We start from the raw sequence: 18,618 nt of genomic DNA, 5'->3' as shown, positions 1-18,618 counted from the left end.
GTATGTTTTTCTTTCATGCGTCAGACTGATTTTCAGACAGTTTTAAAGCACTGGCAAATTTAGGAATGAAACTCTGAGGCTGTGTCCTCATGCAGTTTTTGATTAAGCGTGTTCTCCTTCATGGAGAGCACATGTTGCGGTGGGGTCTAACAGGACACCCCCTCTTGGTTATTGGACGGGACCATTTGGATGGCCATGACTGTGATTGGGCCAATTTGGGTTGTTGGGGAAATTTTGATGTTACTATTTAGAGGGTTGGCCCAAAGGTTATATATTCTTGGCACGCAGCTTTTTTCAGTCTCTTTTGCTGCGTGCATCGGATCGCCCACCCACCCTCCCTAATTTAGGGCTGTTGCATTTGACATTGCTATGCTTGTCATGGGGTCATCTGCTTTTAGGGCAGGGGCCTGGTAGGAATTTTGTCCATTTGGCAGATTGGCTGGTACCATTTGGTTTTTGCCTACTGCGTAGCAAATCATCACAACTTGTAAGGTTGCTGTTAGGCACTGGTTAAAATTTGGTTGGTAGAGGGGTAACGGTTGGCTGTGCCTGCCCCTCCAATGCTGCTGCTGCAAGGGAATTCCGTTAAAGGAATCCAGGGGTTAGCCATGCTTTTGTCTGCATCCCTGACAAGGGGCTAGGGCAGTGCAAGCCTCTGGGAGCATGCAGGGAGGGGTGACGGTTGTTGGGATACTGCCAGGGAGACAAAGGCCATCATGACCCAACGTCAATTCCGGATGATCCATCGATCTCCCGTAGACACGCAGTATCATTCAATTAGCGTCACGAGCTCCAGAAATAGCTTGCCACATTCCAGAGCTGGTGCACGCTCTATCAGCAGAATTTGCACAGTGAAAGATGCACACAGGAGAGCATTATTTACAATTTTATTCAGCGTTGGTCAGAACAAAGAAAACATGACTGCCTGCGTTGATGTCTCAGGCACAGAGAGAGAAAACGAAAGCAATAGACAAAACAGAAACATCCTGTGAGCAGGAAATACATAGGCTGTGACTCACAACAGCCTGTCTCCTTTTTTAAGGTGGAACGGAAATATCCTAACATCCTCCCCCTTACCGTGTAACCTGTAGTACCTGTGGTTCAACCCAATTGCAACCTCTGTACGTAAACCTTAAGTTGTTCTCTGTTAACAACCTTAGACAACAGATCAGCAGGAATTTCATTTCCTGGCATGTAGGACACCTGAATGAGTCCTTTCTGAATACACTCTCTTGCACGATGTAGCTTAATGTGCAAGTACTTGGTTCTTTGCTTGCAACTCTCTGAGTTCAGCAAAGCCAAACAGGATCTATTGTCTTGATACACTTGTATAGGACATTTCACAGAAACTCTGATGTCCTTAAATAGTTGCATCAACCATTCACAATCCATGAGTGAAAATGACAGAGCATTGAGTTCTGCTTCACAGGAACTTAAGCTTACTGTCGTCTGCTTCTTGCACAGCCGGTCAAACAGACAGTGGTTGTAGATGTAGCATACTCCAGAAGTGCTTGTACCATCCGTGGTGTCACTTCCAAAACTAGCATCTGCAAAGATTTTAAGACCTCCAGTCTTCTGAATGGTGAACCTCAGCCTGTAGTGCAAAGTCCCTTTCAAATAGCGGGCTATGTGCTTCAGAGCTTTCCAATCCTGAACAGTAGGATTGCTGGTATGTCTGCTAAGCAGGTTAGTGCTTACAGCTATGTCAGGTCTTGAACATCTAGCAATGAAATTCAGCTTGCCTAGAATGCATCTGTATAGCATAGTGTCAGAAAACGCTTCAGCAGTACTATCTACCTGGTAACCTGTCACCATCGGTGTGTCTGCTGGGTTTGCATCAACCAAATTCAACCTGGTTAATACATCAGCAATTTTCTGTGTTTTGTGTACCAGAAAATTACCTGCTTGGTCCCTCTCCACCTGCAGAGAAAGATAGTTGGATACCTCACCAAGATCCTTCATGTCAAAGTGCTCCTTCAGCTGAGCTAGGATGCTTTGGTACAAAGCCTGATTCTTCCAAAACATCAGAAGATCATCAACAAAACATAAACAATACAGTTTGTTTTGCCCCTCCTCCTTGACAAACACACATGGATCAGCTTTTCCCTGGTTAAAACCTAGAGAAAGCAATGTCTCAGTGAGTTTTGTGTTCCAACACCTGACACTCTGCTTGAGACCATATAAGGACTTCCAAAGTTTACAAAATAGGCCTGGGTTTGCCAAGGTTTGATTGCACAATTCTATGCAGGCAGCCTACATAGGATTAAAATGCCTCTCCACTTTCCCATCTTTTATTTGATTTCACAGTTCATACAATACAATAAAGCCAAGGTTTGACACACAGTGCATATTTTAATGGTATCTAGTTTTGAATAACATTCTTTTCTCTCTTCCGCTCTACATTTTTTGTATTTGTTGTCTTCCTAACCCTAACCCTAAAAAAAATAACCCTTCAAATAATCAACTGGGTCAAATCATCAAAGCTCATGTACCAAATGACTGCAAAAGTCTGACAAATTATATTTCTGTCATTCAGTTCTAACAGGCAACTTACAGATTGTGTGCCTCCTCCACGAGAGGATCAAAGAGTGGCAAAATGAGAATGGACATTTTCTGTGGTAGCTCCCTGCTCTCCTCTTCTCCCAGGCCTTTGGCTAATTAAACAATCAATGGCCTTTAAAGCTGGGCCGTGGGTGTTGTTTTTCTTTGTTACGATGGTATGCATTTTTTGCATTTTTATACAAAAAATACTGCCCCATGATCCTCAGATGGACAGTATAGTAATTTAATTAATTAATTAATTAATTAATTAATTAATTAATTAATACAATGGTGCTATGCTATGGTTATTATTAATCAAGGTTTATAAACCAACAACAGGCTTCAGAGTGTGGTTTCTTCATGCTTAATCAATGATGCTTAAGCCACCAGGCCAGGTTGAAACCATGGCTTAGCATTAATTGTGAACCAGGCCTGTGTTTTGAGCCTGTAGATTTATCTTGTTAATAGGAAGGTAATGTTAATCTATGCAATGATTCAGTCACATCCTACATTGTGCAATCACTTGAACCACCGAGACATTTATTAGACGAAAACTACTCTCTCTGGAAGAGCCTTCTGCCTACCAGCTTTGCAAGAGCTTCTTTAACATCAGTGTTTCTCAGAGAGTATATGAGTGGATTGAGGACTGGAGTTACTACTGAGTAAAGGATAGCAATAACCTTGTCTTCTTCTAAGGAGTAGGCTGAGGCAGGCCGAAGGAAAGTGTAGATAATTGTGGAATAGTAAAAGCTTACAACTAAGAGATGGGAAGAACATGTAGAGAAGGCTTTCTTCTTCCCTTCTCTTGAGCGGATTTTGACTATGGTTCTTAGGATAAATCCATACGATGTTAATGTTAAGGCACAACTACCTATTGCAATTAGCACAGAAGCTGCAAAAACCATCATTTCATTCAGACTTGTGTCTGAGCAAGAGATCTTGAACATAGGTGGTAGCTCACAGAAGAAATGGTTAATGATGTTGGAGTTACAGAAGGAAAGCTGTGCTACCAGTCCTGTGTGTACTGCAGAATTTACCAAGCCTATTAGCCACAGTCCAGCCATTGCCCCAATGCAAAACTCAGTCCTCATGATGCTTGAGTACTGGAAAGGATGGCAGATAGCAGCATAGCGGTCAAAAGCCATGAATGCAAGGAGCAGGAGCTCAGTCCCTAGAGCCAAGGTGAAGAGAAAGACCTGTGCAATGCAACCGGGAAGTGCAATTGTCTTTCTTGGTGCAAAAATAGTTTGCAGCATTTTGGGAACTGTAACAGAAATAGAACACACATTTATTATAGACAAATTGATGAGAAGAAAATACATTGGCGTGTGGAGTTTGCTACACGTGCAGATGGCAAGGATGATGAGGACATTGCCTACCAATGCTGCTGTGTAGATGAAGGTGAATGCCCAAAATATAAATATCTGATGTTCAGGGGAGCTGGAAAGACCCTCCAGGATGAACTCTGTAATGGTAGAATGGTTCTTCATTTCCAACACTGTGACTCTGCAGACCTAGACAAATGAATCACTCTATGTAGAGACCATACCAGTTGATAGGAGAGATCCCTAATTCAGAAATGAAAAAATTCTACATGTTGGATTTATTAATAATAGGATATGGAGAAAATTATGGTCCACATTTAAGTCAAGGGCAATTAAAAAAAAAAGAGTAACAGGCTACTTGCTAAGTTTTAAAATAATGCTAGGCAGCAAATACTGTTCACAGGCAAGATGTCTACACAGTGGAACTGACAGTGCTATCCTATGCACATCTGCTCAGAAACAAACCCACTAAATTCAATACGACTTAATCTAAGTTAAGTATGTACAATAGTGCAGTTTTACTATATGCAGAATTGCTCACACAAGACAACTTAAATAGGCCCAGTGTCATTTGCAACTCTTTTTTTTTAAAAAAAAACAACCTTTAAACACCTGGTCCTAATGTGATTTCTGGCTACTTGTGAGCAGTTATTGTATATATGTTGTTGGGGGGGGGGATGCAACTAGGATTTGAAAGAAATTCAATTCAGTTCATATTTAAAGGTTGGCCTATCTAATTTGCAACAAACCTGAAACAACAAACCAAACACAGCCATTCTTCAAAATCTACATGAAATTCTGCATCCAAGTGATGTGTACAAAAATCCATACATTGGTATATAGTGTACATACAAATGCATATATTTGTGAAAATATACAAAAAATATCCCTATCTAAAACAAAGAAGGAAAGACCAAACCCTCACCTCAGTTCCAGTATTTTCTGAAGAAATGTTTCACAGTCTTCTCCTGAAATGCATCAGTGTTCATGTTCACTATATTTGCTGGCTGGAAAGATTTACTGATATCCTTTGGATGTATTTCTAGGCAAGCCAATATTGTATTACCTTGATGTTCATCTGACAAAAGCATAACCATGTATCATTGGGCTCCACATACTTCCTTAAATAGGGTGTGGATGCCATTGGGAAAAACAAAATACATTTGAGATTTCACGAGAACCATAACTACAGCTGCGTCCCTATCTGGACAGGGGTAGCCTAACTTCATCTATGCTCTTCTAACCTCTAGGTTAGGAACTCTGAAGATGGTTCAAAAACTTCACCTGGTACAGAATTTGGTGGCCAGGTTGGTCACTGGGGCAATACAGTTTGAGTATATTACACCAATCCTGACCTGACTGCACTGGCTGCCAATTAGTTTCCAGGCCCAATTCAAAGTGCTGGTTTTGACCTATATAGCCATAAACAGATCAGGACAGCAATACCTCAAGGACCACCTCTCCCGATATGAACTGACCTGGACCCTGCAGTCATCATCTGAGGCCATCCTTCATGTGTGTCCCCCATGAGAGGTCCAGAGGGTGGAAAGATGAAAATGGGCCTTTTCTGCTGTGGGTCTTACCCTGTAGAATTCTCTCCCCACACCCTCATTATACATCTTTAGGCAACAGGTGAAAATATTCCTCTTCAACCAGGTGTCTTGCTGATCAACATTCAGTGTCCTTTATTTGTGAGAATGGGGATTATTGTTTTGTTTTTGTTTTTTATTTTATATCTTTAGGCTGTGAACCATCCTGAGATCTCAGATGAAGATCAGTAAAGAAAGAAAGAAAGAAAGAAAGAAAGAAAGAAAGAAAGAAAGAAAGAAAGAAAGATGCTGTGTAAATTGCTTGTGTCTTAACAGAAAGAATACTGTAACATTATATCATAGCCATAGGGAGGTGTTCCATTCAAATGTGAAAGCTACACATTGAGAAAGCACAGCAGATATGAGTGCACTAAAAGTTGGTTTTTAGTAATTTGGTTAAAAAGGGAAATTACTTTAGGTAAAATAAAAATAATTCCATTAAATTAAAACTGGAAAAGGGGGGGGGGGATCCCATCAACAAAAGAATGGCAAATTAAACTTTGTGAATATATAAATTTGGCAGCATTTACAGGATTTTGAAGGGGACAATCAGATCAAAAATTAGCAAAAGAATGGGACTGTGTCAAAGAATACATGAAAAAAAGATTGTTCTGGAGTAAGTACAGTGGTACCTTGGGTTAAGAACTTAATTCATTCTGGAGGTCCGTTCTTAACCTGAAACTGTTCTTAACCTGAGGTACCACTTTAGCTAATGGGGCCTCCTGCTGCTGCCGTGCCACTGGAGCATGATTTCTGTTCTCATCCTGAAGCAAAATACTTAACCCTAGGTACTATTTTTGGGTTAGTGGAGTCTGTAACCTGAAGCATCAGTAACCCGAGGTACCACTGTATATCGGTATGTAATGAATGAAGTTTTGTGGGGTTAAATAAATTGAAAAAAAAAATGGTGCAAAAGGTATAAAGATAGATGTAATTTACATTAGACACAACAATTCAGAAATATTAAAATTTTGAGGTCTCAAAACAGGAAGGAAGTCAATGTGTATGTGTATATGTACCTAAAGTTTGTTAAGATGGTATGGGTTTCTTTTTAGGTTTGTTTTTTGCTCTTTTTGTTTCATTTTTTCCCTTTTTTCGATTTTATGTTTGTAATTTTTGTTGTAATTTCACTTTGAAAAAAACAAAAACAGCCACAGTTTCATTCAGGCTAATGTCAGAGCAACAGAGCTTTAAAATTGGACGAAGTTCACAGAAAAAAATGTTTGATGGTGTTAGAATTGCAGTAGGACAGATGCTGCAGAAGTAAAGGATGAATGGCAGAATAAACTATTCCTTCCTCTCCTGATTGGGCAATCAACCAGGAGCCACCTCCTGCCTGGCCTTTTGCTGCATCCAAGCCCATCACTATTACCTCATCAAGGAGCAGGGAAGACAAGTGGCAATGCCACATGCCAGAACAGTCCCACTTTTGCTGAACTTGGTGAGAGGGGGGCATGATCTCCAAGGCTTGGATGCTCATCTTGTCTGCCCCAGCAGGGCACAGACTCAGCAGCCCTATAGAAGAGACTCCTCATGAGGCTGGAGAAACATTGCCTGGCTGTGAGTGTGAAGGCAGCTCCCTGCAAGACCCTTTGCACCTGGCCTGGGGGGGCGTGGCCCATACTCACCAGCCCTAGTAAGAGGCTCCTCATGAGGCTGGAGGAACATTGCCCGCCTATTGTTTTATTGATTTAATATGCTGTAAACCTATGGTTTTCCCAGTAGTGATGTATGGAAGTGAGAGCTAGACCATAAAGAAGGCTCATCGCTGAAGAATTGATGCTTTTGAATTATGGTGCTGGAGGAGACTCTTGAGAGTCCCATGGACTGCAAGAAGATCAAACGTATCCATTCTTAAGGAAATCAGCCCTGAGTGCTCACTGGAAGGACAGATCGTGAAGCTGAGGCTCCAGTTCTTTGGCCACCTCTTGAGAAGAGAAGACTCCCTGGAAAAGACCCTGATGTTGGGAAAGATGGAGGGCACAAGGAGAAGGGGACGACAGAGGACGAGATGGTTGGACAGTGTTCTTGAAGCTACAAGCATGAGTTTGACCAAACTGCGTGAGGCAGTGGAAGACAGAAGTGCCTGGCGTGCTCTGGTCCATGGGGTCACGAATAGTTGGACACGACTAAACGATTAACAACAACAACAACAGTCAATAAAGTAGATTGTGGGGGAAGGGTACCTGGTTGGCAGGGCTGGGGGAGTTGTTCCATTTTGCAAATGTTCCCATTGGCCCCAAAAGGTTGATGGGTTACAGCATTATGCACTATATACAGTGGTACCTCAGGTTACATACGCTTCAGGTTACAGACTGCTAACCCAGAAATAGTTAAGAACTTTGCTTCAGGATGAGAACAGAAATCGTGCAGCAGTGGCGCAACAGCAGCAGGAGGCCCCATTAGCTAAAGTGGTGCTTCAGGTTAAGAACAGTTTCACGTTAAGAACGGACCTCTGGAACGAATTAAGTCTGTAACCAGAGGTACCACTGTACAGTAGGTAGCTGCCAGACACGACCAAATGATTAAACAACAACAAAAACCGCTTTGAGTTTTTTTTAAGAATATAGAGTGGTGTGGAAGTTAATTTTTTTGTTTGTTTATTACATTTCTGCACCACATTTACTTCCAATAAACTCAAGTTATGATGCTGCACTGAACAATATCAGTGAGGAACCAAGATGGGCAAAATGTTCTTGCTGGAAATGTCTCCACTGGCAGTGGCAGGCAGAATGCCCAGAAAGAGAGTTTTTCGGGGACAGTGTGCTGGCCATAGCTGTCAACCTTTTCCTTTTTTAAAGGGAAATCCCCTTATTCCAAATAGGATTCCTTGCAAGAAAAGGGAAAAGTTGACAGCTATGGTGCTGGCAGGTGGGGTCTACTGAACTAAAAGCTCTGCAGATCCTCCAAAGACCCTGATCCTCAGGCATGTGCATAAGAGGGATATAGTCCCTAACGTCTATCTTGGTTGCTGTGAGCCTGAAGGAATTGCGATACACCTCCGCTTATTCCCAAGTACACTCTGTTGTATTGTTTTATTTATATGTTAGTTGAAGAATTAAAAACCCCCCGAGAAACATCATATATAGCTAATGTATTATTGTTAATAAGCACACAAAGCACACAAATCTAAATGTATGGAATATATGCATATACTGAAATATGCTTTTTAAAGCTTTTGGTATTTTTTTTTCTTTGCCATCACACCCTGGAAAAAGACTCATTAGCCAGACTATGGTGAAAATTGGTAATATTTATTCAAAATAAAACAGTAAAGAGGATATGCAACCCCCCCCCCAAAAAAAACCCACCAATTGAAATAAATTTCCCTAAAACACAAGGGATAACTCCCTCCCCTCTCTGGGTCTAGAGTGCAATTACAATCATTGGCCTCATCACAAAAGATTGGAATGAATCCTTTCTCCAACCTGAACCTGTTAAGTGCATCATGGACTTATGGGCTCAGCTTTTACCCTGGTGTGCATGCAAAGCTTAAAAGGCCCTCCAGGGTCCTGAAGGACAAAACAATGTAAGATTCCCACAGAAAGCCCATATTTCCCCACAAGATCTTATATTTCCAGCCTTGAAAGGCCAATTAAACCAATCCCATTAACTCCATGCATAACAGTAGAAAAGAGGTGGGGGAGAGGAGTCCCAAAAGCAATCAGGGCCTTCCCGCAGAACTACTACTCAACACTGAAACAAGCAACTAGCAAAGCTTGTGATAATAAAAGAAGAGGGGACAATTTGGGGAGGAAACTGATCAAATAGTTTGGCTTCCTTCCTCTCCTGATCAGGCAATCTACCAAGAGCCACCTCTTGCCCGGCCTGTTGCTGCATCCCACCTCATCAAGCAGCAGAGAAGACAAGTGGCAATGCCACATGCCAGAACAGTCCCACTTTTGCTGAACTTGGTGAGAGGGGGGGCATGTTCTCCAAGGCTTGGATGTTCATCTTGTCTGCCCCAGCAGGGCACAATTTTTATCTCCAGTGCTATTTAACATTGATACGAGGCCTCCTAAAGCAGCAGTTTAGTGGTGTGTTTCAAAATACTATCATACTGTCCGTATGTTGGTGACACTCAACTCTGTTTCTCCATAACATGTGAATAAGGAAGGGCATGTGGGCTTGGAAACAGTGGTGGGAAGGATGCGGGAAAACATGTTTAGCTTTAATCTTTGACTCGCTCAGGCTTCTCAATAATATTCTGTTTGCGAAAAAGGAAGATTATTCTCCAATATGGTGAGAAATAAGTTTGGATGACAAGAAAGAATGATGAACAAAATATAGCAGGTTGGTGCCTGAGAGCATTCAAAGGCCACGTACCTGAGAAGGAAAATGGTAAATATAGATGCAGGCTTTTATCTATGACATTGAGGAGAAACCAGTTCCTACAATAATATCATTGCCTGTTAAAGCACTTATGAAGGACTCCTCTATCTATGAAATCACATCGTTTCCTCTTCAAAAACCATCCTAGTGGTGAAAGGATGATTTTAGTGTTAACTTTTATGTATTTTTAATGAAATCTATTATCTGTTAGAGAGAAAATCATGAAAGCCTGAATCATAAGTTCTGCAATCGAGTTCTGAAGAACTGGAGCATATTTGACTACGCGTAAAGAAATCAAACAGTTTACTGTTTCCAGTTTTCCAGTAGTCTTTATAATAAATGTATGTAGATCAATCAACCTTGAGAAATTTGAAACAGCCTTCCTCTTACAGTAATTGTTTTGAATGCATCTTTGAAATCTTTGTTTCTCAGTGAATATACAACTGGATTAACAACTGGGGTTACCACTGTATAAAGGAGAGAAACAAATTTGTCTTTGTCTAGAGAGTAGTCAGAGGTGGGCCTGATATATGTGTAGATGACTGAGCAGAAGTAAAAACTGACTACAATGAGATGTGAGGAGCATGTAGAAAAAGCCTTTTTCTTCCCTTCAGTGGAACGAATTCTGAGGATACTTCTTATGATAAATGAGTATGATGTTAGAGTCAACCCACAGCTACAGATCCCAAAAATCACATCTGCTGCAACAGCCATAGTCTCATTCAGACTAGTGTCAGAGCAGGAGAGCTTTAAAAGTGGAGGAACATCACAGAAGAAATGGTTGATGATGTTAGAGCTGCAAAAGGAGAGCTTCAGCATGAGTCCAGTGTGAACAGCAGAGTTGACCATTCCAGCAACCCACACTCCACTTGCTATTCCAACACATACTTCCTTCTTCATAATGACTGTGTACTGCAAGGGATGGCAGATAGCAGCATATCGGTCAAAAGCCATAAATGACAGAAGGAAAACCTCTGTACACAAAGCCCATATGAATAGATACACCTGTGTGATGCAACCATAAAAGGAGATGCTATTCACACGGGTCCAAAGAGTCTGAAGCAATTTAGGAATTGTAACAGAGATGGAAAACACATTCACTAAGGACAGGTTAACAAGCAGGAAATACATGGGAGAGTGGAGTTTTCGGCAAGAGCATATGGTAAAGATTAGGAGGAAATTACTGCCTAAAGCGATAGCATAGATGAATGTGAATAACCCAAAGAGAAAAGTCTGGAGTTCTGGGGAGCTGATCAGACCAGCCAGTATAAATTCCATAGTAACCGACTGGTTCTTCATGTCCATTTCTCTGATGTTACTTTCCTAAACAAATGAATTTTATTAATTGTATTTCCTGAACAAATGAATTGTATTAATTCAAATTAAGGATCAAGATTGATCCATATTCCCTCCCTCCCTGCCTCCTTCCCTCCCTTCCTTTTGTGCTAAATGGAGAAGATTGACCGTTGCTTGAATTCAGTCATTTTAAAAATTATGGAAAGCTGTGGAGGCAGCAGCAGCTCTGGTGAGGAGAGATTTTGGACTTGCAAATGGGCCAGTCTGCAGGTTTTTCACCTGCCTCATTGCAATCATCAAAGCTTCGGGCAGATAAGGCCTTGGGTTGGATTTTTAGTTCAAAGTTACACCCTTGAAGGGGTTTCGGAAGTGGAGTTTCTGTCCAGGGTTCACCCTTCTATACACCATATTGTTATGATTGCTCCAATTTGACCTGTGTCAAAGAGTACAAAATGCCTAAAAACATATTTTCAGGTAAACTTAGCATCATGGGGGATCCTACGCTTGAACTAAATGTCTCCAAAATCTGAGCTGCAAATCGAGAGGTTAGAAGGGGTATTCCTACTCAAAAGGGGCTACCAAACAATTCTAGATATTCCCCTGTACAGTCACAAATGATGTGTTTGCTGCTCCCTCACAACAAAGTGTCATACTTCATTACACCAAGCATCTGATATAAAAGGAGCATGGGAGCACCAATGGCAAATCATTCCTAACTTAGTAGCAACTTTTAAGTGCGAAATGATCTGTTTGTAAATCACTGGGAAAATTGACAGTGGTGCCTGTGTAAGCTCTGGAGGAATAATCTACATTAAAATTGTTGTGATTTTTTTGGAATATATGGTGAATATCGCCACCATTGGACATTACCACCACATGTGCCCAGCCTGCAACATTGCATCCAACACTCCATAGATCGCTCTCAGTTTATCTTTCCCAACTTGACCTATGAGGAATACTACTAGAATTTGACTTTGTACACATATTCTTTGACTCATGCCAAAATCATGCAAAGTGGAAGTTATGCCTTTGGATTTCCATGCTCCCTTTAATAATCATTTAAGAATCAATCAGTTTATAATCAGAGTGTACAGTTGTTTGATGTCAAAAATATTAGCTGTAAGGAGGCAGGAAGATGAAATGAAATATTTACCTGGAAGAATGGCAGATGCAACTGATGGACTACATGGAGTTAGCAGAAATGACTGGCAGAATCCGAGACCTGGGAGAGGAAGCAGTGGAAGAGGACTGGAAGAAATTCAAGGACTATCTACAAAAACACTGTAAATTGTATGAATGCTAAGAAGGATGAGAGATTTGAAAATAACAGGGCACCATAAAATTTGGTGAAAAGATTGTGAGAATGAGTGAATTTTATGAGAAAAATAATTTTTGAATAAATACTATGGTAAGATTAGAGATTTAAGACCTAGATAAAAATATTCAAAGTTAGGGACAAAATATTGGAAAAGTGTACAATAAGAATGGAAACAAGGTGATAAATTGCTGGTTAAAGCTCTATAAATTTGGAAAGTAGGAGCGAGAGACGTGAGGAAGTCCAATAATGAAGAAAAGTTGGTTATTATATGATGTTAAATTTTATGTTTGCTTTTCTTGTTTGTTTGTTTTTGCTATGCTGTTTCTTCTTTCTATTGTAATAAAAAAAACTCTCAATAATTTTTTTTAAAAAAAATTGAAATATTTACCTTCATATCTATTTACATTTTTGTTTTGTTCCTGGTTTTCATTTGTTCACTTAATTCCCCTTCCTATAACTTAGAGCCAATTGTCTGCTATCAGCCTGATGTCTGATGATGACTAGTTTGATGCCCTTGTAGAAATCCTTTCCAGACAAAGCAAGCAGCCCCATTAAATATTTCTTTATGTGAAGTAATAGTGCCACTGGGAGCATGACATCACATGCAAGATTAACATTGCTAATCATATTTCTGATGCAACATTTAGATACCTAAGGGGTAATCCACACTCCCTTAGAAGCCAAAGTAATAACTTGGGTGGTTCATGCCACTTCTATTTGTCCTAATTCTACCACCAAACTAACAAACAGCTAACATGATGGGAGTGCATCAGAAATAACTCATAAACAAAACACAGTAAGTAAACAAAAAACAATAAAGTTATTGTTTTATGTGAGATGATGCAATAGTAATTATATTGGGCTTTTCTAGAAACAGTACTCAAATGTCTTTGCACTGACAGACAGAAATATCTGCAGTGAGATTGTAAGAGCAAAGTATTTTGATTAATATCTTTGTATCCTGTTTTGCAATTGTTGCATTATATTGTATACATAATATAAAACAGATTCTAAAGAAGATTTGGAACACAATCTTAAACTGATGATGGTAAGAGTGGACTACTGAAGAGGCTCCTCATGAGGCCGGAGGAACATCACCCGCCTATTGTTTTATTGATTTAATATGCTGTAAAACTGCTTTGAGATTTTTTATTAAAAATATAAAGCGGTATAGAAATGTTTGTTTGTTTAATTTCTGCACTACCTTTACTTCCAATAAACTCAAGTTATGATGTTGCACTGGTGCCTGCCTGCACTGAACTACATCAGTGAGGAACCAAGATGGGCAAAATGTTCTTGCTGGAAATGTCTCCACTGGCAGTGGTAGGCAGAAAGCTCAGAAAGAGAATATTTGAGGGACAAGGTGCTGGCAGGTAGAGTCCACTGAACTAAAAGCTCTGCAGATCCTCTGCAGATCCTCCAAAGGCCCTGATCCTCAGGCATAAGGGGGAAATAGTCCCTAACTTCTATCTTGGTTGCTGTGAGCCCGAAGGAATTACGATACACCTCCGCTTCTTCCTGAGTACACTCTGTTGTATTGTTTTATTTAAATGTTAGTTGAAGAATTAAAGAAAGCCCATAAACAACATATGCAGCTGATGTATTATTGTTCATAAGCACACAAAGCATATGCATCTCATCTCTTTTTTGTAAATAATTTTTATTGATTTTCAAATGAATAAAATTCCAATTGATAGCAATTCAGATCAAATCTTGCCACATCATAATACAAACAAAGCCAATTATACATTCTGAATTAACATGCAGAAGGCAGTTCATTCTATGTTGTTATCCTTGAATTGTTTTTTTTTTTCCAGCGTAGTCCTCTTAATAGTCCCATCTTTCATTTCACCATTTTATTGTCCAGGCTCTGGGCTATGTTAAAGCTCTCTCAGCACGTGCCAACTCTCCTTCTTTTGATAAGATTTATGATGAAGCAGTCTTTCAGTCTTTTAATGAGTTAGTATTCCATAGTGTTCCAAATTAATGTTCCAAGTTAGCATTCCAAATGAATATTTCCGTAGAAAAGCAATGCCGTGGGGTATATTTCACTATTTGTTTGGTGACTCTTTAATTTAGATTCTCTAAGATCTCTTCTCTAAGATAGCTTGCTCCCATGGGCCCTAGGGAAGCCAGCCAAATCCAAGACTGACTCTACTTTCACATTACACCATACAGTGGTACCTCAGGTTACATACACTTCAGGTTACATACGCTTCAGGTTACAGACTCCACTAATCCAGAAATATTACCTCGGGTTAAGTACTTTGCTTCAGGATGAGAACAGAAATCGTGCTCCGGCAGCATGGCAGCAGCAGGAGGCCTCATTAGCTAAAGTGGTGCTTCAGGTTAAGAACAGTTTCAGGTTAAGTACAGACCTCCGGAATGAATTAAGTACTTAGCCTGAGGTACCACTGTATATTGAAAAGAAAAGTTCGTGCAAGTAAATAGAATTTCTTAGGTGAAATATTCTCCAATTACTCCATCAAATGTTCTCAGCCCCCGCCCCTCAGAGGAGGCCATTTTGTGTGTTTTTTCCTGCGCCAGAACCACCACCATTATTTTCAGCCCGAACCTCCTTCATCTCTGATCATATTTTGCCAGTTCTAATTAGGGCTCTCCACCAAGAACTGCACAGCCCAGCTTCTAATTACTTTTTACAGTTCCTCCTGCACATCATTTCGATAATTAATTCTTTCTTTTTGTGAGGTTCAAGGAATCATAAGTAGCAAATGTAGAGAAAGAAATAGCTGCTCACCTCACTTGAAACACCATGATGAAAGTCCTTTTTAATTCAAAACTTTGGCATCCAGTGATTGATTGATGTAGCAGGTCTTTTTTACCTCCTTCTTTCCAGAACACGCCTGTTTTTTAGTCCAAATTTTAATGTTATTTTTGCAAAACAGGGATCCTCCTGCTCATGGTGATGACTCTGGAGAGTGCCAATTCATGCAGTGCTCCTGACCTTGTGTCCCTGCCTAGGCATTCTGTAGTGAGCGGCAGTTATTGGGTGAACCACGGGTGTTGGCCAGTCCCCCCCCCAAGCTTAAATGGCCCTCTGGGGTTCTAAAGGACAAAACAATATAAGATTCCCACAGAGTGCCCTTATTTCCCCAAAAGATCTTACATTTCCTGCCTGGAAAGGCCTATTAAACCAATCCCATTAACTCCATGCATAACAGTAGATAAGGGGGGGGGGGGAGTCCCAAAACCTATCAGGGCCTCCCCCCAGAACTACTACTCAACACTCAAACAAGCAACCAGCAAAACTTGTACAGTACTTCTAAAAGAAGAGGGGACAATTTGGGGAGGAAACTGATCAAATAGCTTGGCTTCCTTCCTCTCCTGATTGGGCAATCAACCAGGAGCCACCTCCTGCCTGGCCTGTTGCTGCATCCCATCCCATTACTATTACCTCATCATGAAGTAGAGAAGACAAGCGGCAATGCCACATGCCAGAACACCCCCACTTTCGCTGAACATGGTGAGAGGGGCACGTCTGCAATGCTTTGAAGTTCATATTGTCTGCCCCAGCAGGGCACAATTTTTATCTCCAGTACTATTTAACATTGATACGAGGCCTCCTAAAGCAACAGTTAAGTGGTGTGCATCAAAATATTATCATACTGTCAGGACACTTTGTTCTGTTTCTCCATAACGTGTGAATAAGGAAGGACATGTGGGCTTGGATAATGTGGTGGGAAGGATGTGAGAAAACATGTTTAGTTTTAATCTTCCACTTGCTCAGGCTTCTCAATAATCTGCCTGCAAAAAAGGAAGATTATTCTCCAATCTGGTGAAAGATAAGTTTGGATGGCAAGAAAGAATGATAAACAAAATATAGCAGATTGGTGTCTGAGAGCATTCAAAGGCCCCCTACTTGAGAAGGAACATGGTAAATATAGCTATAGGCTTTTAGCTATAACATTTAGGAAAAAACAATTACTACAATAATATCATTGCCTGTTATAGTACTTATGAAGTACTCCTTTATCTATGAAATCACATTGTTTCCTCTTCTAAAACCATTCTAGTGGTGAAAAGGAAGATTTTAGTGTTAACTTTTAAGTATTTTTAATGAAATCTATTATCTATTAGAGAGAAAATCATGAAAGCTTGAATCATATGTTCCGCAATCGAGTTCTGAAGAACTGAAGCATATTTGACTGTTCATGAAGTAATAAAACAGTTTACTGTTTTTTAATAGTATTTATATATTTATATATATGTGTGTGTGTGTGGGTGTGGGTGTAATTTATATATGTATAAATCAACCTTGAGGAATTTGAAGCAGCCTTCCTCTTGCAGTAATTGTCTTGAAAGCATCTTTGAAATCTTTGTTTCTCAGTGAGTATATGATTGGATTAACAACTGGGGTTACCACTGTATAAAGCAGAGAAACAAATTTGTCTTGGTCTAGAGAGTAGTCAGAGGTGGGCCTGATATATGTGTAGATGACTGAGGAGAAGTAAAAACTAACTACAATGAGATGTGAGGAGCATGTAGAAAAAGCCTTTTTCTTCCCTTCAGTGGAACGAATTCTGAGGATACTTCTTATGATAAATGAATATGATGCTAGGGTCAACCCACAGCTACAAATCCCAAAAATCACATCTGCCGCAAAAGCCATAGTCTCATTCAGACTAGTATCAGTGCAGGAGAGCTTTAAAAGTGGAGGAACATCACAGAAGAAATGGTTGATGATGTTAGAACTGCAAAAGGAGAGCTTCAGCATGAGTCCAGCGTGAACAGCAGAGTTGACCATTCCAGCAACCCACACTCCACTTGCTATTCCTACACATACTTCCTTCCTCATAATGACTGTGTACTGCAGAGGATGGCAGATAGCAGCATATCGGTCAAAAGCCATAAATGACAGAAGGAAAAGCTCTGTACCCAAAGCCCATATGAATAGATACACCTGTGTGATGCAACCATAAAAGGAGATGCTGTTCGCATGGGTCCAAAGAGTCTGAAGCAATTTAGGAATTGTAACAGAGATGGAAAACATGTTCACTAAGGATAGGTTAACAAGCAGGAAATACATGGGAGAGTGGAGTTTTCGGCAAGAGCATATGGTAAAGATTAGGAGGAAATTACTGCCTAAAGAGATAGCATAGATGAATGTGAATAACCCAAAGAGAAAAGTCTGGAGTTCTGGAGAGCTGATCAGACCAACCAGTATAAATTCCATGGTAACCGACTGGTTCTTCATTTCAATAACTGTGGCACTGGTGTCCTAAACAGATAAATTATATTAAGTAGAATAAATGATCCAAATTTATACATACACCATCCTTCTTTCTCTCTTTTTGTGCCAAAAGGAGAAAATTGGCCCTTATTTGACTTCACTAGTCATTTTTAATATTGTGGCAAGCCAGTCTGACATCATAGAAAATGTGGACTCTGAAGTTATCCCTTGCACTATACTCAGAAAATAGTCTCATTGACATTGAAAATTACTAAAGCAATACTACCCACCACAACCCCAAAACACACACACAAAAGATGGCCACTGCTTAGGAAAATGCAGAAATTTTAAAAAAGAACGCTGCTAGCAATAATCTCTGACATTTGTATTACCTAGTGAGGATGAGAACCACCAAGTAGTTTCAGTAAATGACACAATGCTTACCCTCGTTTATATCAGTTTTTGTTAAGTGTCAAAATTTGTTGAGACATGCTGATTATTCCCTCCATTTCAAAAGGTCTCTGTGGCCATTTTGTTCATACTTAAGCTGGTTAATTAACTATATCTGAGTGGAAATGTATTGCTGCAATGCTGCAGGATTTGAACAGATGTATCAGTCCACTCAGGGGGATGTAGTCAGGTGGAGGATCCTGTGATTGCAGATACAGATGTAAAGTCTGACAAGTGCTAATTCATCATGCACAATTGCTTGTGCCCATCAGCTCTGTAGGGAGCAAGACCCAATGAAAATGGTGAGGCTTTCATCCAAGAAAACTTCCATCAGATTGTGCTATTTAGGGTGATATCTTGGATCTTTGTTCATAAAGGATACACTCATTTCACCATATCTGGTTAAACCAGTTTTGTGAGGTGTTGCATTTTTAAAAAATTATATTAAAAAGAAAGTTTTACTAGTGAAATAAATAACTCAAAAATACATTCAATAAGAGAGATACTTTATCCTTCATACTTTAATCAAACAATAATCAAACACAAATCATCAAATTTAAATGACTATTTGATGAT

General features: G+C 40.0%; 3 protein-coding genes across 3 annotated transcripts; all 3 read right to left on the bottom strand.

Moving 5' to 3' along the window:
- Positions 1 to 3,095: 3,095 nt before the first annotated feature.
- LOC309327004 (olfactory receptor 13G1-like) lies at positions 3,096 to 4,031 on the bottom strand (the record flags this gene model as incomplete). The annotated part of the gene is made up of 1 exon (XM_081836036.1): positions 3,096 to 4,031. One exon carries the CDS (start codon positions 4,029 to 4,031, stop codon positions 3,096 to 3,098), a length of 936 nt encoding a protein of 311 aa, XP_081692162.1.
- Positions 4,032 to 10,141: 6,110 nt separating this feature from the next.
- LOC309327003 (olfactory receptor 13A1-like) lies at positions 10,142 to 11,092 on the bottom strand (the record flags this gene model as incomplete). The annotated part of the gene is made up of 1 exon (XM_081836035.1): positions 10,142 to 11,092. The coding sequence occupies one exon, from the start codon at positions 11,090 to 11,092 to the stop codon at positions 10,142 to 10,144; it is 951 nt and encodes a 316-aa protein (XP_081692161.1).
- Positions 11,093 to 16,671: 5,579 nt separating this feature from the next.
- Positions 16,672 to 17,616, bottom strand: LOC309327002 (olfactory receptor 13G1-like; the record flags this gene model as incomplete). Its single annotated transcript, XM_081836034.1, has 1 exon — positions 16,672 to 17,616. The coding sequence occupies one exon, from the start codon at positions 17,614 to 17,616 to the stop codon at positions 16,672 to 16,674; it is 945 nt and encodes a 314-aa protein (XP_081692160.1).
- Between the last annotated feature and the right edge of the window lie 1,002 nt (positions 17,617 to 18,618).

Source organism: Podarcis erhardii, assembly GCF_964252035.2.
Source record: "Podarcis erhardii genome assembly, chromosome: 13".
NCBI classification, from domain to species: domain Eukaryota; kingdom Metazoa; phylum Chordata; class Lepidosauria; order Squamata; family Lacertidae; genus Podarcis; species Podarcis erhardii.
The sequence above is the reverse complement of the archived record's forward strand: the minus strand, read 5'-3'. Positions and strand labels throughout refer to the sequence as shown.